General features: G+C 41.3%; 1 protein-coding gene across 1 annotated transcript; it reads right to left on the minus strand.

Annotated features, from left to right (window-relative positions):
* Positions 1 to 671: 671 nt before the first annotated feature.
* Positions 672 to 9487, minus strand: PIGA (phosphatidylinositol glycan anchor biosynthesis class A). Its single transcript, XM_014875889.2, has 5 exons — positions 8809 to 9487; positions 8136 to 8268; positions 6930 to 7062; positions 5530 to 5736; positions 672 to 3874 (listed from the first exon to the last, which is right to left on the minus strand). Exons 1-5 carry the CDS (start codon positions 9452 to 9454, stop codon positions 3572 to 3574), a joined length of 1422 nt encoding a protein of 473 aa, XP_014731375.2. The 5' UTR covers positions 9455 to 9487; the 3' UTR covers positions 672 to 3571.
* Positions 9488 to 14016: the final 4529 nt, after the last annotated feature.

Genomic DNA, 14016 nt, shown 5'->3' on the forward strand with positions numbered 1-14016 from the left:
ACCATACAGAGCCTGGCTACTTCTTTTCTATCAGTTCCATCTAATAAATGACACTACTTCCCATGCAAGCCTTGCCTAATTTGCATCCTTAGGTCAGCACACTTAGAACACTCCTGCTTTCAAAGAGAGATGTGGAGAGTGACTCACTGGTTGTTCTCAAGCCAATGTGGGATTCATCTCCCTTATCTACCACCCATCACAATGGGTAAGGTCTGGTTATTGAAACTCCTGCTGTTGCCTGGGCAGGAAGACAGCAAATTCCAGCAGCAGCCAGTGCCAGTATTCCCAGGGAATGCACCAGTCCCTCCTGCTTAAACAAGCAGCTTGAGGAACCAGCATGTACAAGACAACCAGCCATGCACAGTTAAAATTCGATGAATCCTGCACGAGTAGCATCTCTAGAGTTACGACAGTGTGGAAGCATGTCAGGATCCGAAAGCAACCTAATCTACCTGCTAGGTTTACAAGAAAAATGTATAATTTTGGTAAAATTGTAAATTCAGATGCATAATCACATCCTGCCGTTAGCTTTGTTCCCTTAGAAAATATCCACCTGTTATCTGTGTCAATGCTCAAGTCATTAGGGAAAAATGTGGAAGTCAACATACTACCAAGTGTCATGATGCACAGCAAATATGAGATTTTTAAATGACAGCAATTAAACACAAAAATATTGAAATACTTTTAATAAAAAAAATAAAAACATTAAACCATTTTGAGATTGATTATTCTTTTATCTATTTACAAAAAGTCTGTATTTCACTGAAGCAGAAAGCACCGGAATGAACTTTTACAATTACTTTTTAAAAGTCTAAGCATATATGAAAAAAAGGGACTAGTGAAGAGAAATAAATATCAAAAAGGAAAAATATAAACAGATGCAGAAAAACTTGACCATAAAAAAAGTAAATTACAGTATTTACCTTCTTACAGATCTATCCACACCCACTAAAACAGTCTGAAAGACTAATCTTATACCCATACTTTACTTGATGCTTGTATGGTGTATTGTACGGTTTAACCTGCAATTTTCAATTATCAACACCTTAATTCAGTGTCTGCACACAATGTATTGGAAACAATATTTCTCCTTGTGCCTGGGGATGAAATTGCATTGCAGTTTGGGGGGCACCTTCTATACAGGTCTTCCTGCTCCTCCTACACACCAGAGGCTCTGCTCTGTGCAAGACATTGCTTAATTAGTGTTACTCTCTCTTTGTTATTATTTCCCTGGTATTTCACAACAATGAAATATTACCTTCAAGGACAACTGAAATATTTTAATTTTTTAACAAGTTATTTTATTAATTTCTAACCACACTCTTTGTAAAATTGTAAATGTTTCTGTGGCATCACGCTTTACTCCACTGCACAGGGCCAGTGAGCAAATCATTCCCAGAGTTCTGCATAATAAAAGTGGTGTTATTTGAGAAACCAGCTATGGGTTAAGTTTGTATGGCAGCTTGTACAGAAAGATGATTATTAAAAAACATTCTTGTAAGAACTCAAATAATCAGTGGTGGAAGCAGCATTAAGCTTTGTAGTTCTGTATTTTCTAATTATATGTTCCCACATATTAATGAAATATATCCATTCTTTATGGAAAGGTAAATAAAGTTCTAGATAAATTTTACACTGGTCTTGTAAACATAACCATAATATAAACCGTAACAAGGTTTTATTGTGTTATTCATAAGTACACAATGTTCCACAAAAGAAAAAAGCATTTTGAATAGATACACACAATCCTTTCAATTGATGTTTGTAGATGTTGCAGGAAACTAAAGAGAAATAAAAGAGAACAAGCAAAATATTACTAAAAATACACAAATATATATATATTATTTCCCTGGAGTGACAATCAGTATTTTCAAAAGGTTAGAAATCTGAATGCTTGAATAATATTAAAAAAAAAAAAAAGAATAACTTAGAAAAGTAAAATATTAGCTTAATTCTCCCCATTTATCCTTACACCTTGTGGCACCATTTTGGATGACTTTCACTTTTAATGTAGAGTCTGAAAAACTCAAATTGTAATATTACACACTGTATGTTACATATCAAAGGCTAAAAATTCTAGTAAAAGAAAATAGACTTTATATATGGCAATTATTTACATTATCTTTGTGTTTCATGAAAATATGTTCAATGAAATTATAAAATGCTTGTGTAATTACATCTCTACCCAAACAACATGAATTTGGCAGAAGTCATGTGTTAAATACTACCCTTCAAGGGTCTGGAAACAGTATTTTCATATTGCACAGTTTTAATATTAATACAGTGTCCAACAGCACGCAATACTCCAGTCATAAAATAGTAAGCTTGTCATCATTAGTGATGCCTGAAAAGAAATTAACCCAGTGCATCAGACAAGGGGCAATTTTAGAGGTGGCTGAATGAAATAAACCCCTCTTCTCACACACATTGGCACAATGCTGTGCTGCCTCCTGCCCCATGCACACATCACTCAGGACTCCTCACAGATGCTCCTTCTTTCTCTGTCTCTCCATGAAAAGCACAGCCATTGGTTATTCCCACTTAAGGGATACCTTCCCAAGATTTCACCTGCAGAACCTGCCAGCCAGTGTTCCTGATGCGGATGAGGTGAAATCATTCACCCTGAATGCTGTCCCTCCCAGAGATGGACTGAAATGCCACTTTGGTCACGAGTAAGGGGAAAAGGAAAGAGAAGTGGGAGGAAAAAGGGATGGGTGACTGGGAGGTGGGAGAGAGCAAGTAAGCACAAGTGTGCTTGTTAAGCCCTTCACAGTTTTTGCTCTCTCAAGCACGTGTAACTTCACACTTTGGCACAGTCTGCTGGAAGTTTTCAGGCCTGAGATGTTTCTGAAGGCTGTATTATCTCTAAAGAATACTATTTCTTCACCTATACACCGAAAAACAAAAACAAAACCCAAAACCACTACAAGCTTTATATAACTTCCACACATGTAAGAGAACAGGATAAATTTAGCACCTCTGAAAATATCAGATAATCATTATAGAATTTTGATATAGCAACAGGATGAGCACCTCTGACTAGGGAAAAACTTCAAAATAATAATGTTATGCGGGCAAAACACTGCCACTGGGACACAACTGCTATAACTAAATCTCTGAAATTTACATATAATGGACTTCATAACTAATTTCAAGTGCCATTTTCGTCTTAGGAGAAAAAAGGTGTATTTTGTTGAGTTTTTAATTATTTTGAAAGAGGTCTTAAAATAAAAATCCATGTAAATATCAGGGATTAGCAGGAACTACTAATTAGCTAGTAAGCTAATAATTTTTTTGTTTTGCTTTCCCAAATACCTTAAATCCCTTTCTGCAATGTTCAAGTTATCAACAAAAATCTTTTGCTTACAAGGCTTCTGACATATATAAAAACCCATGTTCTCCTCCCAGTTTTCAGTGCAAAAGAGGTGCCTATAAACTTGCATGAATCCAGAACCGAACTAAGAACATCCTAAATTGAGGTAGCACATTGAACTATGTTTCTTTCCAAGAACTTCAGAAAGAAACTTAAGAGTTTTAAGAGTAACGTCTCTGTCAGCAAGCATTAAAACCTTTAGTGACTGACACATTCTTCCCTCTCCACTTGAGCAGTGTAAGAGTTTGGAAGTTCTTCTTTAACTCTTCTTTTTTTCCCAAAAAAATACTGTTTAGTCCATGCACCCTTAGGTCCTGTAGCATCTATTGCAACATCAATCATGGAATCTGGAGTCATCCACCTCAGAAACGCCAAGAGAAGGAAGTTCAGAACAGCAAAAAAAGCAAAAATACACCCAGTCACTGGGCCACAGTGAGTCATTAGTCTGTCCAGTCGCTCCTTCATTGGTAAAACCAACTCATCTGCAACTCTGTCATACACCTAAACAGAGAGGAGACAGAAAATAACATCTTAAAAATGAGTTGCTACTACCTCAGAAAATCAGTCAGTACTTTGTTGCCACCATGCAAAATAAATTATTTGTTCTCTGCTACCAGATGGGACAAATATTACCCCCCAAAAAGCTTTGCAGATCATAAGTGCTGATTTCCGAGTCTTGTTCTAGACATTTCTTTCATTTATTTAAGGAGAAATATGAAACATTCTCTTCTTTTATACACTTCAAAAGTATTTCATTAACTAGGAAGGCTGTGTGATTTGTCCCTCATGTAATATTATACAGAAAGGGTTGGGGTTTTAATTAATTGAATGGGTTCTAATCTCATATGCACATCAGTCCTAGGAACAGCCTGAACATACAATTACTAGATTTTAAACAGAAAGATGGATGAACTCATAGGCGAGTTTGGCACTATGCCAAACTCTGTATTTGAACAATGAAGCAAATCATAATAAGCTCCTGATTTTTGTTTAAAGAAACACTAGTTCAATTACTGCACAAAGTAAATATCTGCTACTAGTGACTTATTATGGCCAACTACAAACCCACCACAAACCACTCCGAAAAGGCTTGAAGGACAGTTTTTTCCTAAAGAATGTTTCAGACTCCATTCTACAAGCAACTTAACAATTTGCTAACAAACAACTGTCTTCTGTACAATTAAGGTATATGCATACTTCTACCAATTCTATAACCATTTTCCTTCATGAAATACTGGTGGGTTTTTTTTAAGAAAAGGCTATATAAAGCTAGCTCAAATCTAGGCTGATGTCTGTAAAACTTTGCAATTCAAATGCTGCTTGCAGTTACAAAATCATAAAATGAATGATACTGATGGCACTTGAAAATAATAAAATAAACTGGTTGTTGTCCTAGTTTCACCTGAAAAAGGACAGACTTAATTAAAATTAAACTAAGACAGTTGTACATGGCACTTTGAGGTTTGTGAGAGATACTTAGTTGAATGCAGTATAATTAAAGAGGCAAGGGGTTCAGCTTCTCTCTCCTCTCTAAAACACAGGAGGTAAAGTCAGAAGTGACATCTCCACAGGTGTTTGTAACATTACTGCAGCCAACATTCTTCACTAAAGACAAAGCTTTTATACTAAAGTGCAGTTCTAGTTCTGAAATATGATTTCAAAACCATGAAAAGAAATTTTCATTACAACCACAGCTTATGTAAACCCAGCTGTGTTCAGCCTTCCAGCATTGAACTACCTCTCATAATTTTAAACTACTTGTTAGCACATGGCAAACTTTGTCATGAACTGCCCTTACCTTGTTATACACTTTATGTAGCACATTTTCCAGTTATGTCAGAAATGTAGCTTCATATGAAGACTTGAATAAATAAATGAGTAGAAATCTAACTAAAGACCTAGGCTTTTCTTCACAATATTTCCCAGCAATTATGGCATGTTAGAAAATTCAAATAGAAAAAAAGTCACCTATCCAGGAATGTATTTGGGGGAAAAAAGTATCTTCCGAACCTTTTAAAAACATGTAGGTTTGACAAGAAACATGCTGAAAAATTACACTGGAATATTACACGGTGAATGTGCATAGCAGTATTTCAAAGCAATATTATTTTCAGAAATGTACTTTCTTGGAATTTAAAAGAAGTGATTATACATACTTTCTCAGTTCTCTCTGCTACATTCCTCCAGGTATAAAATGTCTTTACTTCATTATGAACAGTTTCTGGAGATGGCAGAGTTCCTGATCTGAGCTGGGCAATAGCTTTTTCTAGTCCATCACACAAAGATTTCACAGAGGGCTCACACAAAATGATGAGATTTTCTGGAAGTACCTCTGGAATCCCACCAACTCTTGTACTCACCACCTTTGAAACAAACAAAAGAAACAGCACATATGCAACATAAAAAATGAAACTGTGTAATGACAATGCTATTACATTGTTTAGATGCAGCTATTGAAAAGAGTAGGTAAATATAATGGTTTGAGAACTTGACCTGTATGTGAACTAAAGGTGTAAACCCCAAAAAAGACAGAGCATAGCAGATTACCTTCAGCATTGTCCAGAATGATGCTTTGGTGCCATGATAAAACAGAAGACTTGGTCTAATGAATGGCTATGAGACACCTTTTCTGAAGGTGCTTGCCACAGCACACAAATAAACCTGTGTTACCAGAGTTTGGACATTTCCTCCATAGTATCTCAAAAAAAACTGTTACCTCTACTTGCAGAGAATAATTTTATCACATACTTAAAATTTCAGTTTCCTAGGTTACTGAACACTTGCAAAAACTTATTTATATTAATCTGAATTATTTTAAAAGGGAAATCAAAAGTTACTAAGACTCACATTGTGCAATCATCTCTAAACATTGGGCAATAAGAAACTGCAGAACTTCCTCACCTCTAGTGAAAAGAGATGGCAAGACAGTAACTACAACTAGGTAGTAACTAGGATACTGAAGTAAAGAAAAAACTGAATTAACTCACATTTTCTATACTTACTGTAAATTAGGGACTCTTATGAGTCTGTCATTTTAATAAGATTGCTTTATATTTTAATGTGAAACTAATTCTTTATGATTATTGACTCAACTTCTTTTTGAGTTGTCAATCTGAGTTGTAAATTAGTTAGAAAGGGCTTTTAATGTTTTCTCCTTCCCAACTTATCTTGAATCCCTCATAGTAAGGCAATTTTTCTGCAGCTCCTTTCAAAGTACTGTCAAAGAAAAACATTGTGAACATCAACTACCCCAAAACTCCATAAAGGAGTACATACAAAATAGTATTTTGAAGAGGCAGTCTGGCTAGTTCAGAGAACTGAGAGCAGATCTACATGTTATTCCCAATTCTGCACAAAATTCTTCACAGAGATTAAGCAGTTTCAGTTAACCCTTCTGTCTCAGCTTCCAAGTGATCTGTAAATGGAGATATTTGCTTACCTCTGTCAAGACAGAGCCTCAGATGAAATCAAGTGTTATAAGCAAATATTATTTCATTGTGAAATTTGCTTAAAATGGATACATGCTTTCCAGATATTGAAATTTATTTTTTGTTACCTGTAAACCACAGCTTGCTGCCTCCACAATAGCCATACAAAAGGCCTCAGTGAGGGAAGTGTTGAGAAAAATGTGTCCCTGGACCAGGACATTTCTAACATCCTGGTGTTCCAAGCCTCCTAGAAGACGCACCCTGCATCCAAGAGGGAAAAAAAAAAAATCCCCAGAGATAAATACTAAATTCGGACCATATAATGCTGTACAGTGTTACACATATTCTGAAAAAGGTACCAGTGGTTCACACTTATATAGTGAGAGAACAAAGATAGACACCTCCGTTTAGTTTTCTCTAATTTTTTCCAGCAATGGAGAAATAGAAGATTCTGGTTTTTTATTGCCACACTGAAAGAAACTTCTAAAAATAAAGTTGGTGGGAGAAGTTGCTGTTTTAATTACATTTGCCTCCAGAACATTGCTACTGAGCCTTCTAGTTCTGCAAGAAAAAAATTGCTTAATTCAGTTAATAATTAAGATTTGTCAAATGCATTATCTGAATTTTCAGTGTGATGTCTGACCAATCTGAGTTTTGACAGGGGAAAGTTTTTAAGAAACAATGATCAGGACCTATCATCTTAAAGAGATACTGGAAAACAATAAAGGTTAAAATGAGAATGATCCTGACAATTTTAATTGGGGGAATCACTGACTAAAGTACAAAACAGGCAACAAAAAACCTAGAAAAGAAAATGAACAACTGAGAACATGAAACTGTTCTTGATCAAGAAAACCACAGAGAAATACATAAATGCATATGTATCAGGGCAACATTCTGGTAATATGGTTGCACCAGGGAATATAATATGCTTGTAGGACTACAAGAACACATATGAGACAAGCACTATGCTTAAGAGTTTCATACTGACATAATAAATTATTAGCAGTCATCATCACATGCAATGGCACAAATGAGCTGTTAACACCTGATGCCATATGAGATCCAAGCATCATGGCTGCAGAGAGGGGTATGATAAATTTATATCTGTCAGCTTTCTATGGCTTGAGTGAAGGCTCCTCCAGGGGCTATTCACAGAAATATGAATTAACTTCCTGGATCATAGTCCAGGTCTCAAATACTTCAGTGTCTGGTTTTTCTGCCTTGCCTTTAGGCCTCCAGCCTCAAATTTTGGGGTTTATCAGAGGGTGGGAGGCAAGCAGTTCCCCAGCCCTGAAGTTCTTTGAAGGGTCACAGACATCCACAGAACAAACCTGTCATGTAGCTGATATCTCTCCCGGACTTCTTCCAGTACAATTCGTTTTGGTCCTTCTCCTCCAACTAAGAAATGTAACTCTGGATATTTCTGACAGAGCTCAGGAATTATACCACTAAGCAAATCGATACCTAAGAATAGAAAATGTAGGACAAGCCATTATTATATTTGATTTCAGAAGTTCTCATGATGCCCACATTTATAACTATATTCAAGAGAAGAAGAAGCAAAAAAAAAGTATTTTAAAGACAGTTAAACTGCTGTACACAAAAATATGAAAAAAAAAGACAACTTGTGACCTCTTAGGAGACAAATATGAAAAAAACTACATAAGCTGCTGTCACTTGATTAAATAAAAAACAATTAAAATATATCTAACAGAATATATAGATTAGGCCCTAAATCTTATGTCCAAATGAGCCAAACCTTCCACTTTATAAATTGCAGTCTTCAGTATCACAAACGAAACACACCTCTGAACCCAACATATACAAAAAGAAATGTACAGTTCTTCTTCTTGAGCTCACAAACACAAAAGCTCAGAACAGCCACCTCACGACTCCCAGTGAAAATTCCATCCATACCACAGATACAGCCTAAGTGATACCTGACCAAGACTTTTCCAAAGAAAGAAAACAACCAAAACAAGCTTACACTTGATCCCCCATTACCTTTTCTGTAAACAAGTCTGCTGACAACAACAATTGTTATTGTACTGTCATCCCTCCTCGAGGGGTCTGGAGTGAAGTCGGTGGGATCGACAGCGTTGGGGATGACAGAGACTATCCGAGGGTCCAAGGCTGCTCGCAACACCGTGTTCTCCTTACTCGTGTAGGAGACGCAGATGATGTGGTTGGTGTCACACAGGGACACCGTCAGCAGCTTGTTGGTCAGCACCGAGCTGACATCGGCGAACCCGAAGAGGGAGTGGTCCGTGAACACGGTGCGCAGCCCCATGGTCTTGGCGTGGAACAGCGCGTCGTGGGCCATGGCGGAGAAGGAGCTGTGGGCGTGCACGATGGTCACCCGCTCCCGCACGAAGATGTACCTGAGCAAGGGCAGGCTGTGGAACAGCGTCGTGGCCGTGGACTGGTTGTACATCACCTTCAGCGGCAGGTAGTAGACTTTGAGCCCGCTAGTGAGGTAGCGGACGCCCTTGCGCTGACCGTAGGCGTGGGTGACCACCAGGACCTTGTGGCCGCGCTCGATGAGGCACTGTGACAGCTGGTACACGTGGCTCTCCACGCCCCCCATGTTGGGGTAAAAGAAGTCCGACACCATGCACACGCTGTGCGCCGCCGGGCCTCCGCCCTCCATCCCGGGCCCGCTCCTGCCGGGGGAAGGACCACAAGGTGCCATCACTCGCCGGCGGCCGCCCGCGACGACCCCCGGCCCCCTCAGTGTCGGCGGCGCCGCCGAGCCCACCATACGTCCCGCGCAGGCCGCACGCAGGGAGGGGCGGCGCCGCGGCCCCCAGAAGAGTCCAGTCACCGCGGGGGCCGCCCCGGAGGAGCGCGGGCGGCGGTGAGGGCGGGGGGACCGTGCACGTACCTGCCGGCGGCCGGCGCTCCCTGCGCGCTGCCCGGCGCCATGTCCCCATTTCCCGGTCACCGCGGCACCGCGCCCGCGCGGGGCGGAGCCGCAGCCAATCAGCGCCCGGCGCTGCGTCACGCGGGAAAACCAGGGCCAATCGCTGCGCCGGACGGCGATTGGCTGCGGCACCGCCCCGGCACCGCCCCTGCCTCGCCCCACCGCGGAATCCCATCCCGGGATCCCATCCCGGGATCCCATCCCGCGATCCCGCCCCGCTCCCGGCCCCGCCCCAGCTGCTGCTCCCGGGATCCCGCTCCCAGCTCCCGGCCCCGCCCCAGCTCCAGCTCCCGGGATCCCGCTCCCAGCTCCCGGCCCCGCCCCAGCCCCCGCGATCCCGCCCCGCTCCCGCCCCCAGCCCCGTATCCCGGCATACCGCCCCACTCCCGGCGCCAGGCACGGAGCGCTCCGCGCTCATGCAGCAGTGATGTCCGTGCTGTAGTGGGAAGCTCGTCCCGGATGGTTGTTGTCAAAAAAGTATAGTACGGAGCTACTGAGAAGAAGTGACCTCAATGCCGTATAGGGATGGGATTGCCTCAAAATTCCAAAGGCTTTGCTGTGCCCGCAGTGGAAAAGGTCTTCTGATGTGTTTGGCGTAGTTATAGCTGGAGCTCCTGAAATGTTCTAGATTCTTCTGCCACACGTGCTGAAAGCTTGCTGTCTCTAAATGAAAATAAAATTTAAAAACATGGTTTTTATGGACGGTCCAGGAGCTTGAACACTGGGAAAGGAGCTGGGTTGGCATAACTTGGCTGTGTATTCCTGGTCTTCTCCAGGAGCCTTACCATCAGCCTCTTTTTGCAGCTCCAACACTGTCCTAACTGCTGCTGACTGCCAAGAAGGGTGTTCATGCCTTTCCTGTATGTTCCCAAAATTACATTTGGCAGCTCCTTTTTCCTGCCAAGATTTCTGATATGAATTTTGTCAGATTTGAGTCTGTCATGATTCCTGTGCAAATGTGCTTCTTGTGAGTGACAATACAAGCTGACCTAGGCTGGAGTGCTGGCTGGATTCCTGTTAGACTGAAGCTTGGACAGATGTGGTTTGGAAGCACTGATCCCAGGAAGGACTAAGGAGGAAATCAGACACTTCATTCTGGGGACCGAAAGATGTGAAAAACTGCTGTGTTGAGTAATAACAACATTGCTCATGGATTGAATTTTTCTCATGTGTTCAGAAAGGTAGGACCAGCACTGGCAAATCTGATTTCATCATCAGGTGCTTCTCTGACATGTCAAGAACCTGAATTTCAGGATGAGAAGCTGAATGTGAGGTCAGAAGAGGGGAAGCTTCTCACCAGCAGCAGCAGGGTGTGAAAGAAGAAGAGTTTGAGAAGCAGGAGTTTGTAAGGATCCTAGTTCTAAGAAGAATCTTTAGCCTGAGTGTAAAGCTGTGGCCTTGAATTGCACCCAGGAAAAAGCCACCAAAGAAGTGCCAGGAGAAGGAGGAATGCACTTGGGGGGTCTCCACTGCAGCACCCCTTGAGAGCCCTGGTAAATGGTGGTGGTGACTTCCCTTGCTGTCACACTGCCCTGAAGAATCCAGCTGTCAAGTCGCTCCAGTTTTAGCTGTTAGGAAAATAATGCTGATGGTTTTACCTATTTGGAAAATTATTTTTTTAGATTAGTTCTTTGTGTGTGTTCTCTAGGGAAGTTGTATTTCTTGGTATGCAAACTTTAAAAATCTGAAGATAAATTGTAACTGGTATATGATGTAGCAGCCCCTTTCTTTACTTTCCCAGCAGTTGGCCATAGGCTCTGGATGTCTTTCTGAAGGAGCTCAGGGATGGTGGCCAACCTTCATGCCTTTGGCCTGTCACGTTGGCCTTGGTGGTCTGACATCTGTGGTTAGGGTTACTGTCATTCCTGTCAGTGGTCCAGTAAATTCCCCTCTATCAGCAGCCTTCTCCTGTTGTCATGTTCAAGGGAACTTGAAAAATTTGTCTAACAAGAAGCCTAGGAAAAACCTTAATGGAAAGGAAAGGAATCTTTGCCACTGCCAAGTTGAAAAAGGTGCTGCTAAATTCTGTTCTACAGCTGTTTCACAAGGATGGGATAACATTTCACTTTCCACTGGCTGTAGTGTTGTGTTGTATATTCATAAAAGTGTCACAGACCCTGGTCATTTCCAGAGTCTATCCTGCCCTGATCTGAGGTGAAGCTCAGGGACCAACAGCTGAAGAAAGAAGTAAATTTTCTTACTTTCTAAATCCTGCACTCAGTATATTCACTCCTTTGGAGTACATACAAGGTCAGAGTGAGACTGTAGGATAAATAGAGTAGAGACTAAAGATGTAAAACCTGTGACAGCAGAGTAATTGCCACTTCTAAGCCTGGTCCTTGAATGCTCTCTAAAACATCTCATAAATTGAGTTAATGGAGAGAGAAGATGGAGGACACTCAAAGAGACTCCTGTGTCTTTGTTCAGGTAGCAGATGCCATTGTGCCTCAAGGAGACCTCTTCAGTATTTTCAAAAATATAGGAAAACTTTCTGCCAAATACTCTGTGCTTTCAACTCCTACTCAGCCTCCTCTCAGGCTGAATTTGCCACTCTATCCCCCAGCTTGTTGGATGACATTGCTCTTATTCCATGTCTGTATGGAGCAAAGATTGTCACTATTGTCACTATTTGGTGAAGTGGCTTTGCTGTGTGTTACAAGCTGGTGTATTAAATTAATGCATTTATTTACACTCAATAAACCTAAAGCATGCACATTTATTATTAAAAACAATAGTAATTGACAAAAACAAGCTGTCAGTTATTCACAGAGTACTTCACACAAGAGCTGTGAAGCAGTGCTGCTCTATAGCCTGATGCTGTGACAAGGAGGCCTAGTGCTCCTGGAAAAGTAATCTTGTGACATGGAATAGTGGGTGAGGCTGCATAACTGGCTTGAAGTGAAGAACGTTTTCTTTTCATGATTCAGGAAAACAGAAACCTTTGGAAGCTACAAATGAAGTACATCAGTGAAAAATAGTACTGCTGAATGGAGAATTGTGACCTATAGATATATCATAAACTGAGACTGATTAGTGAAACCAAGCAGGACAGCCAGAGACAGCCCAATACCTTGTTTGAAAAATGACAGTGTTTGCAGTTTTTGATACTGCTGGAATTAAATAGGCTCTAAAACAAGGAGGAAAGCAGTATTTGGAATTGTTCCTCTGAAGAAAGAGGACTAATTGTCCTTCCATTTAGTTTACTTTTACAGGGTTAAGCTGGAGAGCCTGTCACTTCTAAGATTCCTGCATAGAGGGAGTGAGTGTCCAACTGTCTACCTCAGCAGTTGTTTTTTGCTGCTAGGAAATAACAACAGGATCTAATAGATTTCCTAATACCTTAGAAAAGTTGTTTTTGCCTGGTTTCTACTGCATGCAGCCAATCTCATTACCTGGCTGGAATACCTCCCATAAAGCAGCCAGGAAAAATCATGTTTTTCTCATTCAAGCACCTGGGTCTTCCTATTCATGGAATCCCACAGAAGCTGGCTGAAATTACATTTAATGTAATTCTAAAATGCAGGTTTCAAGTTGAAGGCTTAACAAACCGCAGTGCTGTCTGTGAAGGAAATTACCATTAAACACAAACTGGAGAAGGGCGTCTTTTCTTGAAGCCAAATTTCTCTCTTAGACGCCAGAAAATAAGTTGGTTTTCCATTTTACAGACACTTCTCCCTTCCAAGCAGTTTGGAATCCATCTGTGGGACATGAATTTTCTAACAGAAGGGGGAAGTTGATTGGCAAGGCTGAAGGCTATGCATGTTAGCTCTCACATGTGTGTAATCTTTGCCTCTCATGCATGCCCCGAGGTCTCAATCACTTGGCTGATCTCTGGGTTCTACAATGTTCTTTCACCCCAGAGCCCAGAGCATTCCCTCCCCTGTCAAATCAGGTCAGTGAAGGTGAAGAAGAGCATGGGAGCAGTCAAAGGATATATACCAGGAGTAGCTGCCAGTCCTCTGGGCTTACAAGCAGGTTAGGGGTTACAAAACAGGTTACAAGAGGTTCCATCCTTAGCAAGCCACAGGACAGGACAGCTTCTCACAGTGCATTGGCTGCTACTGAGAAGAACCCTCTTTTACACCACCTGTGAGTGAGTCATTCACACTGCCATGCAGGATCCATCCCTGTACCTGAACACTTGGTCTCTGGTCCTTCCTGGTCCCCAGCAGGAGCAGACGTGGCAAACAAAGCCTGGATGGTGCCTGTTCTTCCACCTTCCCAGCCAAGACAGTGATCCAGCTTAGGTACCCATCAAATAGGGCAGGAAAAGATTCCTGTAAATCACA

Source organism: Sturnus vulgaris, chromosome 2 (genome assembly GCF_052056855.1).
Source record: "Sturnus vulgaris isolate bStuVul1 chromosome 2, bStuVul1.hap1, whole genome shotgun sequence".
NCBI lineage: Eukaryota > Metazoa > Chordata > Aves > Passeriformes > Sturnidae > Sturnus > Sturnus vulgaris.

What these genes read in the sequence shown, in the direction of transcription:
- PIGA (XM_014875889.2), bottom strand. Translation starts at nt 9,454, where the DNA reads ATGGAGGGCGGAGGCCCGGCGGCGCACAGCGTGTGCATGGTGTCGGAC. An exon ending in CAGCAAGCTGTGGTTTACAG is followed by an intron (nt 5,737 to 6,929) that starts GTAACAAAAAAT and finishes TTTGTTTCAAAG; the next exon opens with GTGGTGAGTACAAGAGTTGG. An exon ending in TAGCAGAGAGAACTGAGAAA is followed by an intron (nt 3,875 to 5,529) that starts GTATGTATAATC and finishes CTCTCTGTTTAG; the next exon opens with GTGTATGACAGAGTTGCAGA.